We start from the raw sequence: 24,710 nt of genomic DNA, 5'->3' as shown, positions 1-24,710 counted from the left end.
AAGAGAAAAATGGGAACCCAGGGGAAAGGGCAGTTGTGAACTAGTCCTTTGGTGGGAGCTTGTAGGTGGAATCACACATAAGGATTTAAACAAACAGAATGCATCACTATGGAAACAACTGGGTTTTTTCAAAGGAACCGTTAAAAAATAAAGAAGTCAAGACTTCATATTCAACACTCCAAGTGTTTATGACCAGAAAAGGCAAAGTGGGTCTTAGATACTCTGCAGCCAAGAAAAAGCTGCCAGAACTCAAGGAAGAAATATTCCCAACAGAGCAGGAACCCATCATCTGTCAGGCTTTCCCCTGGAACCCTCAGAGGGGAGCATTCTGCTCACTGCAGGCCTACTTAACTCTTTCAGGGGTGCTAGACATGGTTCAGCAGCCTGGGCTCTTTACTGATGGGATCCAGACAGACCTGTCATGCACCAGAGCAGAGTCAAGGCAGTGGAGGTAGAGAAAGGAGTCTAGAGGACATTCATGTATGAACTGTGACCCAAATGTGTTTGAGGTCATCAGCTGGGCTAGTGGATCTGGACCACAGCAGAAGCCCATTTCCGCACTGAGTGTCACATTGTTCTCTCATGTGCCTGGAGGCGAGTTCCATTTCTGGGGTAAAGCCCAGCGCACCTGCTCTCTGGAGAAGTGATGCTGTTATGATGCCTCACACTTAGTTTGGACATCATCAGGATTCCCTCCTTCTGTATTCAAGAGATGACAGAAGAAACAGTAGGGAAAAATTCTCCCATCTGTGAAAGTTCTGAGGCATATCTGCTTGGCTATGGTTAGGAACTACTTGCTAGGGACTGTTTCTAAATTCACTGCACCCAGCCCCAGCCAAAATGAGTTTCCCCAGTTTAATGACACTGCAAGCTCAGTGGGCCACAGCTTCTGACAAGATGTTCATGTTGGCTGAGGAGAAATGGGATGCAGGCATCTGCCCTGATGCACAAGAAATAAGGGGACACACAGGCGGTCTTCAGCTGGGTATGGCCAGCTCTGCTGGAGCAAGGGCCTCAGAGGATTCCACGTCAGTTCAGCATGGATGAGAAAGGGGACAGGACACTAGCTTTGGAAATAGCCTTTGAAATTTGTCTCTGCCACTAAAGTCCCACTAAAATACTTCTTAGGGACTCAGACTCAGCTTCCTGTCTCCACAGCAAAATTATTATGGGGAAGATGAGTGACAATAGAAATTCATAGGACAGGGTCTGCAGGCAACCAAAGCTCACAGAGGGCAACTAAAACAAAACCTGTTTCTCATGCTCAGCTACATATTGACTGGCTCTGTGTTTTGTGTGCTTTGTGTCAGCTTTGCCTCAGTTCTGTCAGGGCAGGGTCTGCAAAAGGCTGGTGTGATGACTGAACATCATCATTCCTATCTATACCAAAACTCTCTAGTTTTGGTCTATACCAAGAACCAGCTTGACACTTCAGAAGGCACAGGGGCCTAGTTGGGGAAACAGCTGGCACTGGTTGCACATGGGAGTCTACAGTAAGGACAAGAAAAAGCAGCTGTGACTCTTTGCCTATGAAACCCAGGTGGAGACCCAGCCTGTGTGGTTGGGCAGGATGGTGTTGAGTACAGAGTGTGGAGCTGCCGGGTGGCTGGAAGACCTGGAGCCAACAGTCAGTCTTTTTATAATGAAGGGAGGGGGAATTTCCAGCCTCAGTGATCAAATTCCTAATCTAAGCCGAGTGTACCAGGCTCTCTTAGCTTTCACTGGAGAATGGCTAGGAAATAGAGGGCTTAGGCTCATGGTGATTCATACTGCCACCTAGGAAGGCTTAGTACAATGCTCAAATTCTAACACAGCCTTTAGAATTTCTTACAAAAGGATCTATACACATTTTAAAGAACCAGACTCTGATACAGGAACTAGGGAGCTTATGGGGAGCACAGTCTGGCCAGGCCAGTTCCATCTGAGCCCTGAGTAAGCCTGCAGGCCTCTGGCCCCTTTCCATGTCACGGGATCATCCATGAGGTGGAAACAGAATAAAAACCAAGACAGTAAATTTTCCTCCCAGGATGAGAGAAACTCTAACCCTGTGTCCTACTTTCATCCACCGACAATATCTTCCTCGGGGCTTGAGTTAATTGGGTACGTAGCTCCGAAGCCTAGGTCAAGGAGTCATGTGTTTTTATGATGCAACATGGGGCAGCTACCCTATTCTGTTTTGGAAACCTTGGTGACATCACAGGCTAACCCCTGAACTTGGTCAGTCAGTAAAAGGGAACGCTGAGTCAGAAGAGCCTTAGTCACAGGCTTCTGAAATCTAAGGTAGAAGAACCATGAGGTCATCCAGGCTATTCCCTGCAGGGCTGCTCAGATTCTATCTGGCTTGGGTTTAAATGACTCAAGGAATTCTCTAGGGGAAGCTAATCTATTGGAACAGCTGTTACTAATAGGACATTTGCTGTTCTTCAACCAAAATCAGCCTGGTTCCCTGACATCCAGTTATTCCCTGTTTCCAGGAGACTGCATTGTCTTTCCAGGTAGGACTGCCTGGGGTTTAGGCAGGAGCATGCTGCCTTCTCTTTATTCAGAGGCCTGTAACCCAAGTGTGCCCCAGGAAGACTGACAGCTGGGAGATTCAGCTGAATAAACAGTGTCCCTGAACACATAGCTTTCCATTACAATAACACATAAGCCAAGATGTTAAGGAGTCAAGGAAGACTTCAACAAAGCCCAGAGAAGCCACCTCTGTTTGGGTTTCAGCAGCTGTCTGCCTGTGGAAGGCTCCAGAGTCACTGACATGTATTTATATCTCCATTTTGCTAACGTCATAAGGAACAAACATGTTCAGATCTTCCCCAGAGGCACAAGGCCATTTGTATTTCTTCAAATTACAGGGGGGGAGGGCAGGAGGAAAAGAGCTGATGGACCAAATCATCTGTGAGCAGTCACAGCAGTGTTTAGTTTGCCTAATGATAACCCTTGATTTAGAGATCTGTCTCAAAGTAACTGTGCCCTTAGTAAACATGTTTGCAACACGAAGCGCTGGTGGCTCTCATTCAGAAGGACAAGGACCTGGGAGGCAGACTCCACAATTTCCAAACAGCCACATCAGGAGAGTGCATGGAGCAGCCTCTAAAAGTGCTTCCAGGAGTGTGGGAGAGGGGCTGCTAGGTGCACAGCCCCCACCTCAGTGACAAACTTTGCAGACACGTCCCATCACCAGGATGCTCCTCTGGGGTCTGGATAAATGGTCCGAAAGGTTAGGTTTACTCTTGGTTCTCTGGAGTGGTATTCCTTGGGCACTCGGTGCTAAATGAAAATATTAATAGTTGTCCAGCATAAATATACATGCAGTTTTTTAGCTCAACGTGATTTACAACTTATTTATGAAGATATGGAAATAATCCCATTTTATCCCCCTTTAAATGAGCAACATTCAGTGTTCTACAGGCCTGTGGGAAGAGGTCTCCTCCTCTGAAACAAAATTCCCCAATCCCAGCAGCCTGTGGCAGTGCTCTGGCAGCAAGGCACCTGTTGCTTCTACTCTAAATGCCTGTATCTAATGTGACCACACCTATATTGACCTAGAATAGTTGCAGTGCTGTGAGGCCCAAGGCGACAGTCTGTGATTTTTACAAGTAAATTAGTGCAGTGGCTGGTGGCTGCAATAGCAGCACGGATGTGGACACATCCATCACTACAAAAACTTCAACCAGAAATCTCTGCTGAGAGGTCTATTTTGACTGAATCCTGTCCTATGACATCATTTTACTGCTATTTGCTCAGCATAAGCACTTGCTTCCCTCCTTTGGTGTACTTTGAAATGACTACTCCTTAGCCAGGGAAGAAGCTGCCTCCAGAGAGTGAATTGGAGGTACTTTCAAGTCCTCACCTGCCAGTCCGCTTGTGTAGCTCCTTCCATGATTAGCAAGGTCCCGTGATCCAGTGGTATCTTCACTCTTTCCACGTATGTATAGTCTCCATTCTCTTCCTAGAAGACAGCAGCCATCCCGCTGAAGTTTTTGTTTATATGGTCAAGAAGCAAGAGAACCTGGAGGCAGTCACTCCTCAGCCAGGCTGTGGGAGCTTGCAGAATGCTCTGTCCCTTGACAGCCTCCTTGGCCTTAGGCCAGTTATTTCACCTCTCTATTAATATACTTATTTGTAACATGGGGATAAAGGTAAAAGTAGTAGTATCTGCTACACAGGGCCGATCTGTGCCTCAGATGATGTGTGTAAATGACTTGGGGACCAGCAATAGGAAGATCTGTGAAGAGTTAGTGTGGTTACTGTTCCTCAGAAAAGCCCACCCTGACCTAGCAGGGAGGACATGACTCACCTACCCTTGCTATACAGTGCTATGACCCAACATAATGGGAGGAAAATGGCCTTTGACCAAGGCATGCTTCACCTGGCAATAATATGCTAATTTACTAATTGCTAATTACTTTAGAACAAAGTTTCTCAACTCTTCCTAACACTGTGACCCTTTAGTACAGTTCCTCATGTTATGGTGACCCCAAACCATAAAATTATTTTTGTTGCTATTCATAATTGTAATTTTGCTACTATTAGGAATAGTGATATAAATATCTGTGTTTTCTGATGGTCTTAGGTGACCCCCCCCCATGAAAGGATCATCTGACACCCCCAGAGGGTTTGAGACCCACAGGTGAAGAGCCACTGTTTTAGAACTAACCCCTTAGCTCTCCTCTTGGCTAAGGTGTTTGGGAGATGTATTTCTGTCTCCTTCCAAACTAATTCTCTCAATAGCAGGAATTCCTCAAAGGAGCTCTGGCTTGACTAGATCAGTGCTGTCAATGAATCCTCGCTGCTTGATGTTTGTGCTTTGAACACTGAGAGCACACTGGATAGCTCAGCTTGGTTCCTGACACTGTCACAAACACACATCTGCAAAGAGGTCAACAGGTGGTTTGCTCCTATTCAAGCTGCTGGTGCAATGAACATCTTCTTGGCTTCCTGGCTCAGCCACCAAGAGCTCCCTGAGTGAGAATGGGACAGACCTGAACTTTCTGGTTTCTTCACTTCCACTGTGGGCAGAGCCAATGGGCCCATCTGTCCAACTGCCTCCCTTCCCATGCAACGGTTACATTTGGGTTACTGCAGGATTTACTGTAGTGCGAGTCTGTTTATGTTTATTACTGCAGGGGTCTTTCTGAGAACTTAACTGTTTACAATGATTTCCCCAGGAAAATCTAAAATCAAAACAATACTGAACTTGTATAAACAGTCTACGTTCCAGGGCCCAACCCTTGGCAGTGACTTTGTCAAGGACAGCCAGAATTTTTACAGACAGAAGACACAAGCAATGTTTGAAACAATTTTTGATTGGTTGGCTGGTTTTGTTTTGTGTCTTCTGTCACCTTTCCTCTTCCAGGAATAAGTAAGCAGCAAACACTGACCTCTGACTGCTCAGCCGACCAGAGAGCACACTGGGAAGGGATCCTGCCTATGGAGGCCCATGCCCACCTCCACACTCACCTGCACTTCAGAAGGCAAAAGCTGGTGCTTGGAAAGAGTATGCCAGACAGAGGAGATGAATGCCTTGCTAAGGAAAGACAGCAAAAGAGAGGGTCCGTCCTTTGTGACATCAGAGGGCTATCAAGGCTTAACACAGAATGAAAGGCTGGTCAGATCAAGATAAAACTTGGCCGGAGGCAGAAGGATCTCTCCTGCTCACTACAGAATCAGTGAGGGCAACATGGTTTGAACCTGTAAATTGTATAAAGACTATGATGAGAGTGTGAAATGACACTCAGAGGAAAGACTTCACTACCACACAAGGGCAATTCTGAGACCTTTCAGAACATCCACAAGACTGTGGGAGATAAGAGGTGCTGAAAGCAATGAGGGGGGTGCTGAAAGCAATGGGGAGCGGGTGAGCACTGTAATTCCATCTGGAACCATGAAGCAGGAATGCACCTGAGAGTCCAAAGAGGATTCCACATGCAAGAGGCTACTAGCATTGGCATTGACGGAAACAAGCTCAACAGATGCACTCTCCAATTGTTACTCTTTAAAATCTGAATTTTTCAAGTGAAAGAAAATTTCAGGCATATTCTGAACACATAATATTCAGCATAGCCACTAGCCACACCAAAAGGCAGATGCTTGAGGATGAGCATTCATGTGGTCCTTAGGGGCGGGCTTTGATGTCTCTTTTGCTCAAGCTTCCCTCAGTGCGACTGTCAGTCCACTTCAGCTTCCTGTTGCCTGCAAGATTTAGGACTCTCAGCTCCAGCAGCACATCTCCACGCTCCCTATCATGATGATAATGAATGGATTGAACCTCTAGAAACCTTAAGCCAGCCACCTCAATTAAATAATTTCTTTCTAATAGAGCCATAGAGAATCCTAACTTAGGACATCAAGGGAGCCTCCCAACAAGACAGAACTCATTAATGGACCCATCTCTCAAGGAAGAGCAGCAGCTCAGAGGAAACAGACGGAAGGCCAGGGGGGAAACTCCTGCTATGTGCAAAAGCTGGGTGATTTGGGGAGCAGGGGCCACACTGTCAGAGAAGCTCATTCATGGCTACCAATGGCTACATCACCTCTCTGACCCTCTGTTGTACCCAGGCAAGGCAACTCTCTCTCTCTCTCTCTCTCTCTCTCTCTCTCTCTCTCTCTCTCTCTCTCTCTCTCACACACACACACACACACACACAGATTAAGATAAAAATGTCTATCCCTGCTATCAGCTAAAAGAAACTTCTAGGCTAACAGTCAACCTATGAGGAGTGAGTGATAACTACAGATGTTCTGGAGTTTTTCACACATTGAAACCTTATAAATAGAAGGGAAAGCCACAAGTGGCTTATTTTTCTATCCATGCTGAAGAGAACCCTCACTCTCCAAGTATAGCAGCCCATCTGGATGCTCAGGTTCCCTTTCCTAAGGAATGCAGGGGCTCTGCACACTCCTGTCCCCATCCCAGCAAGTTATTACCCTATTTAGTTTCCTTAGGAAGATGATACTGAGGGGGACACCTTGGGTGAGTTTATGTCATTACTGACCATCACAGACAGGAAACAAGGCAATTTCCTTCTCATTACAAAGCTAAAATGCACATTATAGAATTTGGATTTTTCAGGTAACCCTCCTCTTTATTGTCCTAAAGGGTGTTAGAAGTTTCAACCACCATTACTTCAAAACCTTCATATTTTCTTTCTATATCCATCATAACTCATATAAGGGATGCAGTTCTAGCTTTCCAGTGTCAACTTTACCACTCAGAATCGGGGGAAGGGCTGTGGGTTGCTGTTCGTTAGAAAAAAGAAGCCCTCATGACTAGGGCACATCAGTGGACAGATGCTAATGACTGAGGAAAGTGCTAATAGAAAGCCCTCTTCCAGGGTTCACACACAGTATCCCATCTACATGATCATTTCCATTTTTAATGTAAATACATAATAGTTCAAAAATACTGTCACGTAATATTGCAGTGCAGAAGCATACTCTTTTTTCTTTAAGCTCACAGATACATTAGACTACCTGTGTGTTAGGCACTGTACCAATGCTGGGGTAGAGAAGTGAAAAGCAAATACACTGTGAGACTGAGATTTTAATATACCAGTATTACTGATTTGCTGTTGTTGTTTTTAAAGGGATAAGAAAAGGTGACTGCAAGTAGACTTGAGGCGAAGCAGTACTAAACACATGTACCTTGGCTAGAGTATTAAAGATGGAACCCCTGGACAAGGATACAACCTTGAAGGTGCTTGATTATGGTGCCAAACTACGTCTTCACAAAGCTTTCAGCAATTGGTAATTCCACGAGGGAAATATGACAGTCCTGGTCTTCTGGCTGAACACTATCCTTGCCGGTGCTGGGGAAATGAGGGAAAGGACAACACAACTAAGCAGCCTGGGTCCACATTTCCCCACATGCACATTTGCTGTTGTCGTTCCTCCCCCACAGTCTCTGTGCCAGGTCTCCGTTCACTGTGCCGTGGATGTTAACACTTTTCTAACTTATCAGTGACCCGCAGACATTGAGCTGGCAAGCCATTCACCTTGGCATATGTCTTGCAGGTACTGTTCTTGTTTCTATCTGTCCTTTAACTGTTGTTTGGTGTTGAATAGCTCAAGAGTTTCTGCACAGGACTCCATTGGCCTTCCTTTGACCTCTTAATGGGTTTTATGCTTAGAAAGGCTTTCCCATCCTGAGGAAAGTTAAATATATAACTGCATTTCCTTTAGTGAGAAAAAAAAAGTTCACATTTTTCAGATTTAATTCTTTAGCCTACACTGCATTTTTGTTTTATTCTAGGAGGTTTTTGTTTGTTTTCCATGCCTTTGGGGGTGGGGAGATGGGGACTGAGTTACCCACTAGAACCAGTGTTTCTCTCATAACAATATCTAAGTGCTGAATGAAAAGATTCCTGCTAGGCCTGTAGACAGGCTTAACCTTGCTGGTACCATGGTGGAGGTGGGCATGTTAGGCACTACATACATCACACACAGCCATCATTAACCCTCACTGCAAACCCATAGGGAAACGCTATCCATTTCTCATTAGCTTGGAGAAGTAGAATGAAAAGCTGGCAGGAACAGGGCAGCACAGTGGGTGCCGAAGCCCACAGTCACTTCTCCACACAGCTTCCACGGTACGGTGAACTCCAGTCCTCAAGTCCAGCCGCACTGCCTCCTCATGCCATGGCACATTCGCCTTACTGAGGGGAACTAGCCACTTTCAAGGAGCACAGAAGAGATGCAGCCAGGACTGACACAGTGGGCAGTAAGGATCTGAGGAGCCCAGTGTCTGTCTGCATATGGGGTGAATGCTGTTGAGGAGCAGCCTCTCTCACTGTTGCTCAGTGTTGTTTCATCCTCTGGCTGTTTTGGGGAAGAAGCTAAGTGGGGGTTTTATATGAAATCTCCAGTTATAAATGTGGGCAGTTAATTTAGTCTCTTTAAAAACACTGAAGGCCACTCATAGCTCAAGGTCTTCTCAGCAGCGCTCCTGCAGGACCTCAACATAACTGTCCTGCTCCTACACCAGCCACCCTTGCTAGCCTGCAATCTCCCAGAGCCAGCTGTCACTGCTGCTCTTCCTCAGCCCCTTCTACTGTGTTACATGCTACCCTATCTTCAGGTATCATGTCTTTGTCTCCCCCACAGCAGAAAGGCTATTCAAAGAAAATATGCTTCCCAGTGTGTCCTGGGTTAACAGCAGAGTGTTTGGTCTTCTACATCTCTCTGAGCTTCCAAAGAGCAATTTAAGAAAACTCTCATCTTGTTACTAGGATCCTAATTAAAAGAAAACACAAATAAGCAGAAAGGGCAATGACAACAAAGTGAGTGCTGCTACCTGCTTTTCATTGCCCAAGCACACAGGAGGCCCTGGGCACATGGCAACTACTAGTTTGCACACTGGAGGCATCAGAGGAGACTCACAGGCTACAGTGACCCTGGAAGCCCAGACAGTACTTAACAGGGAGGTGTCAAGCATGCCTAATAAACAAAGAGTTAATTCAGAAGAACAGAGCAACCACACAAAGAGGAGTAGGAACCCTGTACAGGCCAGGCATGGATCATGTGCACACCTGACAATCTGGTTAGGGATTCTATCCTGCCCATTGTTCTAGCAGCAGCAATGGACTTTTCTGAGATTAAACCAAATGACAGAAATAGCTCAAGTTTGGCTCTGTGCCCCTTTCCCTCTGTTTTCCAGTCTTGGATAGGACAAAATCCCACTGCTTTACATAATACTCATTAATAAATTATTACTTTAAGTTCAACAAATATTTTCTAAAGAAATCTACTGCAATGAGGTGACTCTATGTCTGCTATTACCCTACTTGCACAACAAAGACAGTTAACAGCATTAACTCAAGATTCAGAACAGACTAAGGGTAAAACTTTTAGAATGTAGTTCTATATGACTGGCATTTGTTATCAGTGCTTTAACCTGGTGGAACTCTCACATTTGGAATGATGTCTCCGACAACTGAAGCCAAGTTAATGGCCTACTTTACATGTGTAAGTTCCAGTCATCTCAAACCTAGAGTGTAGAAAAAGGATTTCTGGGGCTAGAGAGAAGGCTCAGAGGTTAAGAGCACTTGATAATCTTGCAGAGAACCTGGGTTGGGTTCCCCACACCCACACGGTAGCTTACAACTGTCTGTAACTCAAGTTTCAGGGGATCCTATGCTCTCTTCCAGCCTATGAGGGCACCTGGCATGCAAGTGCTATGTGCACATATCTGCAGGCAAATACTCTTAATACAAATAAATCTTGAGAGAAATGACCTCTTTACAAAAGGACAGATCAAGAAATCCCTTTCCTATGCCATCTGAGTTTAACAGCATCTCCATCAACCAAGCAAGAAAGCCAGAAACGTGGAGCCCTGATTCTTGCCCCCACATCTGAAACCCTGGTAAGTTCTGCTGCTTCAGCTCTCCAAACATACCTCAAATCTACTCACTTCAATTCCTTCCGCAGCATCTGGTTCAAGGTAACATTCTCCCACTGAGTCTACTGCTCCCCAGGTAGTCTCTTGCTCTTGCCTGCCCCACTGCTATCCACACAGGGCCAGAGTTACACCCTTGAACACTGAAACGGATCATGTCCCAGCTTCTATTGATTCCCACTGTGCACAAAGTGATAGTAGAACATGGCACAAGAGATTGAGAAGTCATCCAGCAAAGCACAGGCGAGGCATGAGATCCAAGGGGCTCCTATTTGTTTGCTTAGTGCTGCAGAATCACATCAGTGCTGTGCACTGAGGACACAGGGACAAGACAGAGGCCTTCCCATGTGGTATTTAAAATCTAGATGCTCATAACCTTCTAAAAAATAAGAGAAAGACAACAGAACCAAAGATAAGCACTTACATCCATATTTAATCCATCTTTGAATGTCAAGACATAACTCAAAGGAGATAAGTAGCAACAAGGAAAGCACATGAGTAATCCAGATGAGATGGGAATTCAGAGGCCAGTTAGGGAAAGAAAAGGAGTTTCATACCTGCAAAAGGTGGACACTAGTGAGCAACAGTACATGAAGAGATGAAGGCCGAGGAAAAGCAGGGTTTTTGATTTTAGATAACAGCATCCACTTCTAACAGAGTAGGGCAGGATGGGGAGGGGTGACAAAGGGCAGATGTTTCAAGAGGAGCTAAGATGTAAGGGAGACTACCCAGACAGCTCATTCCAACCAACCCTTCCTCATTTCTTTTCTCCCTTCTTCCTTTTACCCTCCCCCTAGGAGGGTACCATTTTTTTTGAGTGTGTGCATGTGCACGCTTGCTCAGGTGTATGTGGAAGTCGGAGGTCAGCTTTCAGCTTTCCACCGTATTGAGGTAGTCTCTGTCTCGCTGTCTCTGTCTCTAGCTTCTGCCATTTCATTCCAGGTTAGCTGGCACATGAGCTCACCTCCGGCCTCTCCGTAGGAATCTTGGGATTACAGATGTGTATCACTACATCCTGAATTTTTTCCAGAGACCAAACTCAAGTTGTCAGGTTGGCATAGAAACTGCTTTTATCTGTTGGGCAATCACCTTGGTTGGTGCACTTGCATGTTTGCTCTTATTCTCCTCTCCCCAATAGCCACCCCCCCACACACAGGGAAACAGTGTTGGGAAATGAATCCCAGGGCCCTGAAGTACTCTACCACTCAGCTACATCTCCATGTGAATCTGTGCTCTGCAACCAAGAACAGAGCCAAGATGCTGGAACATGGACAGGAGCAAGTAGAACTTCCTCAACATAATAGATGTAATGGAGGCTCCCCACCCCACCCCACCCCACCCCAACCCCACCCACCCACCCCACCCCACCCCCAGCTCTCTGACCCAAGGATCAGAAAACTGGTAAAATTGCTTGATAAGTATGCTAAAAGCTTCTCTTTTTTTCAGTCTGAAATGATATTTTAAAAAGTAAATGCAGCTACCTATGTGCTAAGGCCACATGTCCCCCATTTGCCCCTCCCAATACATGGCTATGCCAATATTGTCCCTTTGATCAACAATAACCTTTCCTTGTAGCTGTTTTTCCCCAGCGGTGTTTGCATTACCTGTGAATTCCCAGTGCCTCATGGGTCAGTCACAGCTGCAGCAACCCTCTGGCTTGAGGTGGTTACTACAGCACTACATGCAGTGGGGCTCATGTGCACAGCGGTGAAAAGGGACCCGCACAAAGTCCTCTCTGACTCAACCACAATGAAGTGGCAGCACCCTGGGCATTGATCTCAAGCACATTACTTTAAAAACAGAAGCAGCTGCCTCTGAAATGAGATCTGGAAAAGCAGAGCTTTAAACCACAGAGCTTAGTGGTTTCAAAACCAACAGTTTGAAATTCTCCTGCCACATGCAACTCTTCAGATTTTTAGCCACCTGCCCCTCTGGTTTGGAAGATTCTGGTGAGAAAAGCAAGCAGACAGGGCAGGTGGGGGCAACAAGTCACCCCACTCCAGGCACATTCATTGATCAATGGCTCACTTGAGGGTCTGGAGGCCTGAGGACTCTTGGCTGCAGTGTAGTTTTCTGCATCCTATACTAGCAGGCAGATCCCTGTCCCCCCTCCTCAACCAGACATGCTAGAAGGGAATGGAACCCAGAGGGAAGCACTTCCTGACAACGTTTACTGTTCAGATTTTTGGTTGGTACAGTCCTGGGGGCTGGGTGGACAGGTAGTTACTGAACTGAAGCAACAGCAAGCCTAGCTTTTCACTCACAGCTCTAGCCATTCAAGTTGTCCTGGATGTCTCCTTGAAATCTGAAGTTAGTAATGAGTATGCCATTTTCAGTAATACACACTTCCTAGAAATGTAGCCCAAAAGAAGTGCTATCATGAAAGAGCTTCCCCCAAGAGTGTATGAAGCACATACACATATTACTGACACACATGTACACATGCATATAAATGTAAATGAAAAGAAAAAAATGAAATCACTTCACTGGTGGCATACTTATAATCAAATATAAAGAAAGCTGAGCAGGAAGATCCAAAATTCCAGGCCAACCTGTGCCACATAGTGAGACTCTTTACAAATAAACAAGCAAAACAAAAACTTGGGAACTAGTTATTTCCAGAACCTATCAGGGCACAAATTCTGACTGAGACAAGGTCCCAAGGCAGCAAATGACAATTCCAAGTCTTTCAGAGTTTCAAGTCTGAAGGTAATTCAAGTCCTACAGGACAACGTTTTTTATTTACTCACCACTTCACCATGCATGTTTATTTTCTCACTCCAAGGAGTTAAAAAAAAAAAAAAAAAAAACCCTCACTATTTATGATCCAGTGGCTGCCCCTGTTCCAGGAGTCCCACTATACTCTCCTCATGTTTACTTCCTTTTTAAGCTCCTGATTAAATCACCAATGGACATACCATTTAGGATAGCTCAAATCCACTGATTACTTCAACAACCGTCTTGGAAAAGCATTTCAAGGATTCCCCTGAAGTCACTACCAATGATCATTTCCCTTTATGAGAAAAGAGTATGGGTAAGTGTAGGATCAGGAAGCAAGGCTGATCTTCTGACCTTCACTGGAGGGTGTTTGAGAAGAACAGGTCATCAAGAACTTCTTTCAAGTGTTTCTTGTAAGCTCTCAGGGCAGATACTGCAATCAGATGGCTCAATGAAAAGGGGGGGGGGGGCTGGATGGTGGTCAACTGTAATGCCAGCCCTTGGGAGGCCAACTGTGAGCCTGGGGCCAGGGTGGTTAAGTCAAGAAAGACTCTGTCTCAAAACAAAAGGATGGATGATGATAACTGAAAACTGTAGTAGAGGGGGTCACTGCCCATGGTGGAGGTTCAGTCACTAACTTTGAAAGCCACACAGTTCCAGCATTCCAGCTTCTAAGGTTAAGCCACTCAGTGCCATAACATTTTAGATCTCAATATTTTCCTTCTTTCTAAAGTCCTGGAAAAAAAATCAATATTTATGATCAAGCTGACTTTTTAGTACTCTGGTATTCCCAGGAGTGTATAACAAATCATTTAGTGAAGTGTGTTCTCAGAGACTCTACCATTTGTCTTGCTTTTACAGCCACCCCCTCTGGTCTGATGCACATCTTTCAGAAGGTGCTGGGGAGAGGAATGGCCAGAGAGAAACCTCTTTTGCCTCAACTCAATCATCTCGCGGTGGAGAGAAGCCCCTTCTAAAGGCATGATTCAGCTGATCAGGAAAAGAGCTCATCCAAGGTAATTTGCTACAAAAACAAGGTTTTTGGCACCTACCCTCCAGTGCATCACAAACTTCCTGCTATTATCTAATAACCCCCCAGCCATCACTGTTTCCACGGCAACCGACAGAGAAATAGCAGCCTGCCAAGTGGCTTTTGTAGCTCCTTTTCTAGTTTGCACTTCTGTATAGAATTAGAGTTAGATGGGGAAAGAACCAGGCTAATCTTTGCAAACAGGAACATGATGTAGTTTGGATAGTACAACTGGGCTCAGGAGAAGTAGTGCAGAAAAGCTTTCAGGAACCTACTCTGATAGGGTACAAAAGTTCTGTTGATTTTATTTGGTGTGCTTTCCCTTGTCGTTGGACAGGACAGGCTGGCACTGGCCAGTTTTTGATTTGACCCACACCAAGGGACAGGGTGCAGAACAAGACCAACGAAGACTACTGTACCCTTTGTACCTTACTGCCACCAGAGGAAACAGTAGTTTACTATAAAATTAAAGTTAGAGCAAGACTCCACAGGCTTGGAGCAGAAGACAGTGAAGGAAGAAGGATGGGCACTTTGTTATTCCATGTTTAATCCACAAATCAGAGGGTGTGTAGGGACTGGAGATCGCCTTCCATGTCAGCAAGGGAAAATTGTTTGAAATAGTGTGTAGAACATGGGGCAGCTTCCAGAAGATCAGCAGCCAGACTGATCTAGGCGCCAGACTGCAAAGCAAGCAGCTGCTACAGGGGTGGAAAAGTCTGAATTTGAAAAAAAAAAAAAAAAAAAAAAAAAAAAAAAAAAGCATCGGAGTGGGAGCAAGACGAAAGACTATTTCTCTTGCTCTTGCTGGGCATGGTGGTGAATGCATTTTAAGCACTGGGGAGATAAAAGCAAGAGGCTTAAAAGTTCAAGGCTAGCTTTGCTACATGAGATCCTGTCTCAGAAAACAAACAAAAGTCTTTGAAAGTAGCCCTCAAAGGCCTTGTCTCAAAACTCCATAGCTGTGTGAAACCCAGGAAATCTCTTGGCCTTTATCTGCTTCCGATGAGAAACCAATCAGACAGGTGACAGCTCTCCTCTGATAGGTTAAAACTAATGGAAGTGTACAAGAGTCCTTCCTACAACCATTAACTAACTCAAATGTCTTGTTGACTGACAGGAAAATTACAACCAGTAGTGACATTCAGAGACAGGTCCTAAGACTACAGAGAGAGACCTCCAAGTGCCGGAAAGAAGAGTGACATCCTGTTTAACTCTGGGTTATGAGTCATGGGTTTTATTCTCTGAGCCAGTACCTGAATTTAGACAGAAAAGTAGACAAAGATTTGAAGAGTTGATTCCCTTGAATCCTTCAGGAAAAGGCCCATTTGCAGTAAGATGTATGCCCTGAGAAGTATTTCCAATGGCTGTCAACTCAAAAAAGGCCCCTGCGTTTGGTTACATTTATGGGGCTCCAGGGTTTTGGAATCTGTTAATGAAGTCTGAGTGAGCCCTCAGAAGTTTAAACATGTGCTGTGTTTACTCAAGAGTGGAACTTCTAAGCTGTAATCACCAATGTGTGATTATAATCTAAAACTCAATAACATTCAGTTTCTCCATCTTAAACAAAAGTCAAAATTGAGAGTATGTACAAAAATTGTGCCAAATTCAATCCCAGTTAAAATGAGGCCAAAAGCCAAAAGTTACTAGAGGCAGTAACCTGGGGGTACTGACAGTTCATGTTTCTTCCCAAACTCATTTCCGCAGCCAACTTTATTTCAAGACCTCAGATAAATTTCCTCACTTAGGAGATGTATTATGTTTCATTAACTCAGCTGGCACAGTTGTAGTCCAAGGACACCGAGGGGACTTGACCTCTTTCACCACTCCACGACCTATGCTTTCACTAGATTCCTGAAAACAGACTTCAGGAAGCCTGAGAAGAGACAGCCCCAGTGTGGGCAGTCTCTCTCCTTAAACAGAGTTTTGTTCTACACAGTCACACCCAGAAACAATGCTGTATGTGTTTGTTGTGTTTGCAGACCAGGCACCAACTTACAACATAACAGGTTATTACCAAGAAGTCGTTCTTGTTCACCATTTTGCTTGGTTTGTTTGTGGTGCTGACAGAACCAGGGCCTTGCACATGTGCTCTGAGCTTCAGCCCTAGTCCCTGAGACAGGGCTTTCTATGAGAGAATGAAGTGCTTCTGTGCTGGGAGGTGAGACAGTCGGTTGTTTCTGGGCACCAACACACTGCCAATGCTTAGCAGTTGGGAACTGCATGTACATTGAAACTAACTACCCAGAAAGCATACTTTGGGAATTCTTAAGTTCCCATTTATAAATAGCCCCCCCCCATTTTGTTTTGTTATTTTTTCATAAGGGGGTGGTGCTGAATATACATGGGTAAAGAAAAAGTCACTGAAGACTTAAATACTTGGCTACAGAGCAAATAACTGTGAAGAACCAAAAAAGAGGGTGACACCAAAGCTTACAGTTCTACTTCTGGAGGAGCTGTCTTGCTTACTCACAGTTACACATGCAGCTCCAGGACCCGCTTGGAAAAGGGTTGATGTCTCAGCATCTGCATCAGGTACACAGTCTTCCTCCAATATCTCTAATATAAGAGTCTTACAAAGGCAAGAAGACTCTTCATATGTGTGGCCTGGGATCCAAGTGCAGGCCCATGTATAGAAGTGTACAACCATGTATAAAAGACACCAGCAAGTACCAGGCAGTTTGGTGCTAAACTCCTACTCCCTAGTTCCCAAGGAGGCTGCTGGAGAATAGAGTCACGGTTCTTACACTGTGATTGAGAATGCTCTACCACCAACAACCAAAGGTTAGGCAGAAACAAAACCAAAGCAAACTTGACCGATGGAAATTATATCAGCAATTGGAGTTTGATGTCATATAAGCCAGATAACTCAATGTGCTATTAAGACGGCACATGTGGAAACCCAATGGCACCACATAGGCCTGTTAACTGCATTCTTACGGAAGTATCTGATGTAGAAGACACAGGACCTCTGAGTAAGTCAGGAGGCCTGAATTAGGTCATAATCAAAACACCCTGTTGGCCCTCCACACTGACCAGGCCTGGTTTAACAATGCAAGCTGAATAACCAGAATGCTAGACTTAGGATGACTTAGTGAATTTCCTCTCTTGGAGTTTCTTCTAGTTTTCTTTGTTCTAAGGTTCACTTTTGATTCAAAACATTAGGGCTGGAGCTAGGGTGAAAACTGAAATTAAAATGAGTTTAGTCACTGCTTCCCAACCTCAACTTAGGCACACTACTGACTGATAATCTGGTTTAAGCTTCCTCTCACTCAAGAAGTCTTTCAGAAGAAGAAACGAGGATCTGCATGATGCTCCCTCACAGAAGAGTGGCATGGCACACAGGAGCACAGGAAATGACAGCTACTTCAGGGGCATCTTTCTTTAGTTTCTGGGATTTCCCTAACTCTGAGTCACCCTTCTGTAACTCTTCAGTCATAGCATGCATCACAGTTGTAATCATTTAAATGTTCTACTAGCAGATGCCTTGCATAGGATAAGGACTGTGTCACCTACAGGACCCGGCACAGGAGAGACAATTCCTGTTGGATAAGCAAACATATAAGTGGGCACTTTGGAAGACACACATTTCCTATGGAGGAAGCAATCAGTTGAAAATTTTTACTAATATCATGCACTCCTACCCTCTAATCCTGGAAACAGTGGCTTTTAGGAGATCTATGTTCTTCACTGATCAGGAGGTAAGAGAAAGCATGTGTTTAGGGCAGAGAATACTTACAGGTGGGGGCTTCTTCCTCATCTCAAAAGTCCGAGTGGCACCAAAACTAAGTGACGCAATGATGGGGAAGCTCCCCAGTGAGGGTTCATCATCACTGTGCCAGTCCACACTGTCCTTCTCATCCCGGTAAAGATTGCACAGCAAGGAGTTGAAGGTGTGGCCAGTGTTCTTCTCAATGCGGCTCTTCAGAGTGCACAGTATGGGATGCCACTGCCAGCAATTCGAAGCAAGTGCAGGGTTAGGCACACGAGACATAGTAGGCAGCCATGAAAAAACAGAAAGGCAAAATCAGCCAAGTTCCGAGTGGACCAATGTAATAAACAGAAGGCAAGAGGAGTAGCTTAGTCTCCTCCCTCCATCTCTATGCTAAAGAAAGTTAACCTCCTCCACTATAGGAAAGCACTAGATCTGAAAGCTGGAGCCTGTCTACCATCTCTTGTTCTCTTGCAGTGCATGTCCTCCCAAAGAATCCAATGCCAGTATGTTCAGGGTAGTTCTGCAAAGTTAGTGCTGTGCTTGGTGCAGCAGTGAAGCTGATATAACCAGTTAGTCCACACTCAAGTGAAGAACAAGAGAACTCTCAACTGGGAGCCTTCCATTCATCCTATTTCTCTTTTATTCTCAACACCAGATTTGCTTTCTTGAAAAATATTTAATATTTAGAGTAGCTAACTTCCTAAAAACAGAACCCAAAGCCTGTAATCATAGAACTTGGGAGGCCAAGGCAAGTTTGAGGACATCCTGATCTATGCTATGTCAACAAACACATACAGTCTTTTCTTTTCTATAGAATGGGATCCAGAGCAAACTCCTAAGAGCTATAAAATTATAGACTTAATTATACTGCCCAGCACTGCTTGCTGTCTCTACCCAGTTCAGCGATGTAGTCTGCACTGTGTGCCCATGTGCACAGGAAGCTAAGAACATTAGTCATAGGCTATGCACTGGCTCCACTAGAGTTCTGTGTCTCACTAAGTCTCAAGAGCCTGGCATACACTTTAGGCAGTGTTTTTCAAACTTTATATGAACAAAAGATTGATGTTCTTAAAAACCTTTGTTGAATTTTACTGTTGTTGCTTGAGATAGGGTCTCACTATGTAGAACTGTTTGGCCTGGAACTTGCTATGTAGTTCAGAGAGTTCTAATCTTGAACTCACAGAGATCTGCCTGCCTCTTCCTCCCAAGTGCTGAGATTAAAGGTGTGCAGCACCATGCCCAGCTTGAACCTTTGTTCTTTTAGGTTATAGCTATTGATAGTTACTACATTAAAATTAAAGCTGAACTGAGAGTGATGGTACATGCTATAATGCCAGGGAGGCTGAGGCAGGAGAACAATGAATTCAAAACCAACCTGGGCTATAGCAAGACCCTGTGTCAAGATAAATAAATACACCATTGGTAATTCATTCAAAATGCAACAACAACTCTCTGTAACTTTGTGTGAAAAATGTAATTTCAATATAAAAATGTGGCGAGAGTGGCCCTGCTTTGCAAATACAATGTCTGTTCTCACAGGAGGCAGCCAGCTCTCCTGCTTCTTCATTTACTTTGCCAAAATTAGTTCACAGCCTGTCGGAGAGCGGGTTCTGTGACTGCATCCCAAGCTTAGCCTGGTGGGCTTCTTGAGTTAGACCCATTCAGAAGCTAATTATCTCCAACTTTTCTTGTTCGTTTACACTTACACCCAGTGGTTTACATCAAAATCTGAATGGACCTTTTATCCTTGTACGGTTTTTGTAAGATCTACCCTTTGTCACCCGGTAAACACAATCGCTGAGTTGTACAGTCCTAAATATTCACACATTTCATTATTCAGCAATGAAACTGTAAATACGGTTACTGTAAATATGGCCACTAATCTCATCAGAGACGTCTAGGTCATGGGAAGAAGCCAGGATCAAAGTGATGGCTGCGAGTTTCCCCAAAGTCTGGTGTTTGCTTGAAAATTCAACTTTTATCATGGACAACAAACCCTGTCCACTGTTTCCACTGGAGTGAACTAATTTCACTTGTTGATGAGGAAATAGTCATAGATTCTCAGATCTGAGTAAGGTCTGTTTGCCAGGTTTTTTCTTTTTGTTGTTGTTGTTTGATTTATTTTATTTTATTGAGACAGGGTCTCTCTGTAGCTTTGGAGCCTGTCCTGGAACTTGCTCTGTAGTCTGTAGACCAGGCTGGCCTTGAACTCACAGAGATCCTCCTGCCTCTACCTCGGGAGTGCTGGGATGAAAGGCATGTGCCACCACCACCTGGTTGTTTGTCAGTTTTATATAAAAGTAATCTATGGGGGGGGGACATCTTACAACTCAATCATGCTCTGTTTTTAGAAGACATGCTTTATGTATTCTTTCAATGTCATCAAGTGAACTATTCAGATGCACTTGAATTCCAGGATTTAAAAAAAACTAAGGTTACGGTTTTCAAAAGACCAACCTTTAATGAAATTAATTTTTTGTTTGTTTTTTTGAGACAGGGTATCTCTCTAATCCTGGCTGTTCTGGAGCTCACTTTGTAGATCAGGCTGATAGATCTCAGAGTAAAAAGCATTCACCACTACACCTGGCTTAGCATTTTTATTTCTAATTGGAAAAAAATTAGATTTATTTTTATTTTATGAGCTCAAGTGTTTTGCCTGCATGTATATATTTATACTATGTGTATGCCTGAGGCTCACAGAGGTCAGAAGAGGGCATCAGAGCTCTTGCAACTGGAGTTTCAGACAGTTGTGAGCAGCCATGAGTGTGGGGAACTGAATCCAAGTCCTCTTACAAAAACAAGTGCTCTTAACCTCTGAGCTATCTTGTTAGCTATCTTATTTTAAAATCGCATTTCTTTAGTGTATGTGCACATGCGCCCACGTGTGCATAGCACATATGTGGAAGTCAGAGGACAATTTACAGGAGTCAGTTCTCTACTTTCACCATGTGGGTTTGTGGGATTGAACTCAGGTCACCAAGCTTGGGGCCAGTGCCTTTACCCACTGAGCCATCTCCTGGGAACTAACTAAATAGCATTTTGAAAGCTCTAGGTGGGAGAGCACAGTGGTCACTGGCAGTTTGTAGGTACTGAGGTGCTCCCTGTTCATCCATTTGCATTTCAGTAGCATAAGAGCAGATGCTACACCTTTACAAATAGACACTTTTGGCATTGCTGTGAAAACATAGTGCAGTCCCTACAGAGGCTTCCTGGACCCACGGGGTTGTGCTTCAAGAACTGCTGCTTCAGGAAGCTTCCGGAACAGCTGTGTTCCACCTGGTAGTGACAGGATGGGTGCCCAGAGAGGACAGTGCAATATCAAGTCTGGATCCGTCCCTGCCACATAAGCACTGGAGCAGCCCAGCAATGTAAAGCCAGACTGAAAGCTAGGACTCTTTGTGGTTATCACCATCACATTTTCTAAACAGAGACTTTAGAAAAGAAACGGACAGTAACAACCAACAGAACTTAGGTCAACAGAGCAAAACAAAAATGTTATGAAGCTGGCCCTGATTCAAGAGAACAAATTCTAAAGTGAAATCCCAGCTACCACACGGGCAAGCTATGCTTGCTGCCCATCTCCCAGCTGTAATGTACCTTCACAGAGAGAGATCAGATGCTAGGACTGCACACTTAACAAGAAAACAAGAATGTAAAAAGGATGGCTTTTCTAGAGTGTGACTGAGAAGCTCATTAGCACTTGCCTGACTTTCTTGGGACTCAGCACTGTGACAACATCAAGTTTGCATTATGTTTCTAAGTGGGTATATGTTTTTCTTGGTTATTTTTGGTAGTGCAGTATAGAGAAAGGGAGACATGGGGTGGGTAATGGAGGATTAATTTAGACTCTTTAACCAATTCTCTAAATAGAGATCCTTTAGAACTCAATGTCTAAATTAAAATTCAGCGTCATCTTGCTGTTCAGTGAAGGCATCTATCCTTAAAAGACACCCAAAGGAAAGTGTGAGAACACAGAAGACACAGAACAGACTTCAAGCAGTCTTCAGAGTGGCCTCAGGGCCACAGAGGGAGTCTGGATCTACAGAAAGAAGGTCATGTTGGTAGGACTTGCAGCTGACAAAGTTTTAATCTATTTTATACATCGGGCCCATTATCATTCAGTTTGTACAAAGACAAACAAGATTCAAAACCTACAATACAACTGAAGCTGGGTATGGTGGCCATGCCTCTAACATCACTATGGGAGGATAGAGCAGCAGGATTTTGAGTTTGAAGCCATTTCAGCTATAGAAATTTGGAGCCAGCCTATCTATCTAATGAGGCCTCCTTTCAAAATAAATAGTGTGTGTGTGTGTGTGTGTGTGTATGTGTGTGTGTGTACTAAATACGGTATCGATAAAAACACAAAATTCCACAATAGGAATTACAATTTGAGGATCTTTTGTGTGCATATGTGTTTGCACATGTATATGCTTGGAGACCAGAAGACAACTTCTAGTGTCATCCCATAGATGTAGCCCAGTTCTTTACCATTATTACTATTGTTATTTTGATGCAAGATCTTTCACTTGCCTCGAATTCACCAAGCAGGCTAGACTAACTGGCCAGCATACGTCTCAGCACTGGATTCCAAACGTGAACTATGATGCTCTTCCACCTGGGTTGGAAGGCACAGCTCAAACTCTGGTCCTCAGGCCAGTGAAGCATGCACTTCCTGGCTGAGGACTCCCTTTAGCCCTATCCTGACAATCTTAATGTCCAACAGGAGGCTTGCCTGAATAAATTAATGCATTCAAAGACCATGAATATTACACAGGTATTAAACCTATATGGAGTATTATTTATTTATTTATTTATTGGTTTTTTGAGACAGGGTTTCTCTGTGTAGCTTTGGAGGCTGTCCTGCAACTAGCTCTTATAGACCAGGCTGGTCTTGAACTCACAGAGATCTGCTGGCCTCTGCCTCCTGAGTGCTGAGATTAAAGGTGTGTGCTGCCACCACCACCAGGCTCCATATAGAATATTTACTAATTATAAGATTTGTCAATGATATGAGAACATTTGTCATTTGTCAATGTTAAGAGAAACACACACAATTTTTCAGTTTTATTCATTTGAAGGGGTTTTGTTTTGTTAGGTTGGTTTATGTTTTATGGTGCTAGGAACAAAACCCAGGGCCTTGTGCATGCCAGGTAAGCACTGTTCAACTAAGCCATATGCCCAAGCCACTTTTGTTTTTCCAGGGAAGGGTCTAACTATTTCAAACCTACAGCCCTCTTATTTCTTCCTAAGTGCTGAGACTACAATTTCAATAAGAGTCAAAAAGCCTTGTCATTAAAAAAAAAAAAAAAAATCTTTTGAAAAATGGTTTAAAAATGCCTCCAAAGTGAAAGACAGTATTTAGCAAGGCTGTGTGGCTTCTGTGAACTCTAAATGGTGGTTTTTAGCCCAGGAAACTGCCCCCAACAGATGTACAGCAATGCCTGCTGAAAAAGCTGCCTGAAAGACAAGCTGGAACAAATGAGACTTTCTCCCCAAGCCTGCATAGCCCCTGGCTGTGGCCACAGACAAGCAGGCAAACGGCTGTGACACAAGTGGGGGCAGCTTCTGTTCCCCCAGTGACTCCAAATCTACTTCAGAGAAAGAAGCCTCCACAATTTCCGAAGTGAGTCTTCAACCAGGCCTAGGCCACGACCCATCAAAGCAGCAGTCTCCTCCTGTGACAGCCACACTGTGTCCATGGTGTCCCTGGGTACTTCAGCACACAGGGGCTTTGTGCTTACATTGCTGGGGCTCTAAAACATGTCACACTTCTGTGTGTCCAAAGGAATAAGCAAAACTCCATTTCTTCAAAGTCTCTTTCAATAAAGCATAATATTTTTGTCAAAGGCAAGAGTCCAAGAACTAAACAGGGAGCTATTTCTTGGACTTCAACTCTAGCCTTTGGACAAGCTTATTTATATACCAAAATATCTTTGTCTACTGTCATGGAATTTTTTTTAAGAGATAGGGTTTTACTGTGCTGTTAAAGCTGGCCTTGAACTTATGATCCTCCTGCCTTAGCTTCCTGAGTTGTAGATTTATAGGCATGTACTACCAAGCCTAGCTATCATGGAAATCTTCAAAAACAAAAAAAGCAGTAGAAACAGACCCAAGTGGAAATAAGGTGGAAGTCTAAAAACTGTACCCATAGAACAAATATAAAATTAACAAAACCGAGATTTTTTTTAACAAGTAACAACAGAGCTGAGAAATGGAAAGGCACTCTACCCTCACGGGCCAGCCATAGGGATGTGCTGCACAGAACAACACAGCAGTGTTCACGGAGGAGGGGTCTGCAGCTCCAGACCCAATTCACTGTGCCAGTGTCCTCCCACCCTCTGCGCTCATTTACAAATCATGAGCACACAGAGGACAAGGAATAGGAGGTTCCTGAACCCAGAGGACTTTCTGAAGTAGGAACTGTCACATGCTTCTCTGAGGAATTACTTCCAGGACTCAACCCTTAGACTAGAAAACCACACCAGTGACATTTCAACATACGTGAGGATTGGGTTCCATAGTGATTCTTGAGTAAGTGTAAGGAAGCTCTCCATACCATGCTGTAAGTCTTGGTTGCGGATAAGTTATATCTAAGAAAGAAAATACAGGGCTCTTGAGACAGTTGCTGCTGATAAGGCTTGCCTGCTGCTGCCAGCCGATCTGTGCCTGCACTGTGCGAGAAGCGTGAGGAGCACAAAGGAAGAGGTAGACTGACCCAGTCCCTTCCTCAGTCAGGATATGGGAGGTGGCCAGTGGAAGCTGGAAGGGTTACACAGGAAAGAAAGCATGCTGGCAGGGACAGCCTGGGCAAAGGCTCTGGGGAGGGAATGTGTATGATTTGTTTTGTTTCAGTC

General features: G+C 44.3%; 1 protein-coding gene across 7 annotated transcripts in view; it reads right to left on the bottom strand.

Annotated features, from left to right (window-relative positions):
- Window positions 1–2,702: 2,702 nt before the first annotated feature.
- Alkbh3 (alkB homolog 3, alpha-ketoglutarate dependent dioxygenase) overlaps window positions 2,703–24,710 on the bottom strand; it is a 32,449-nt gene continuing 10,441 nt past the window's right edge. For 6 of the 7 annotated variants that reach the window (XM_027422413.2, XM_027422418.2, XM_027422414.2 and 3 more), the window contains 4 exons: window positions 24,358–24,446; window positions 17,878–18,087; window positions 3,851–3,949; window positions 2,703–3,267 (listed from right to left, as the gene is read on the bottom strand). In XM_027422413.2, the coding sequence (XP_027278214.1) occupies window positions 3,175–3,267; window positions 3,851–3,949; window positions 17,878–18,087; window positions 24,358–24,446 (491 nt within the window). In that variant the 3' untranslated portion in view covers window positions 2,703–3,174. Of the gene's footprint in view, window positions 3,268–3,850; window positions 3,950–5,460; window positions 5,692–17,877; window positions 18,088–24,357; window positions 24,447–24,710 lie in introns of all 7 variants that reach the window. The other variant, XR_004770490.1, reaches the window with a different exon arrangement.

The sequence above is a fragment of the Cricetulus griseus genome, chromosome 6 (assembly GCF_003668045.3).
Source record: "Cricetulus griseus strain 17A/GY chromosome 6, alternate assembly CriGri-PICRH-1.0, whole genome shotgun sequence".
Classification (NCBI taxonomy): domain Eukaryota; kingdom Metazoa; phylum Chordata; class Mammalia; order Rodentia; family Cricetidae; genus Cricetulus; species Cricetulus griseus.
Note: the sequence above shows the minus strand (reverse complement) of the source record. Positions and strands in the feature narration are given on the sequence as shown.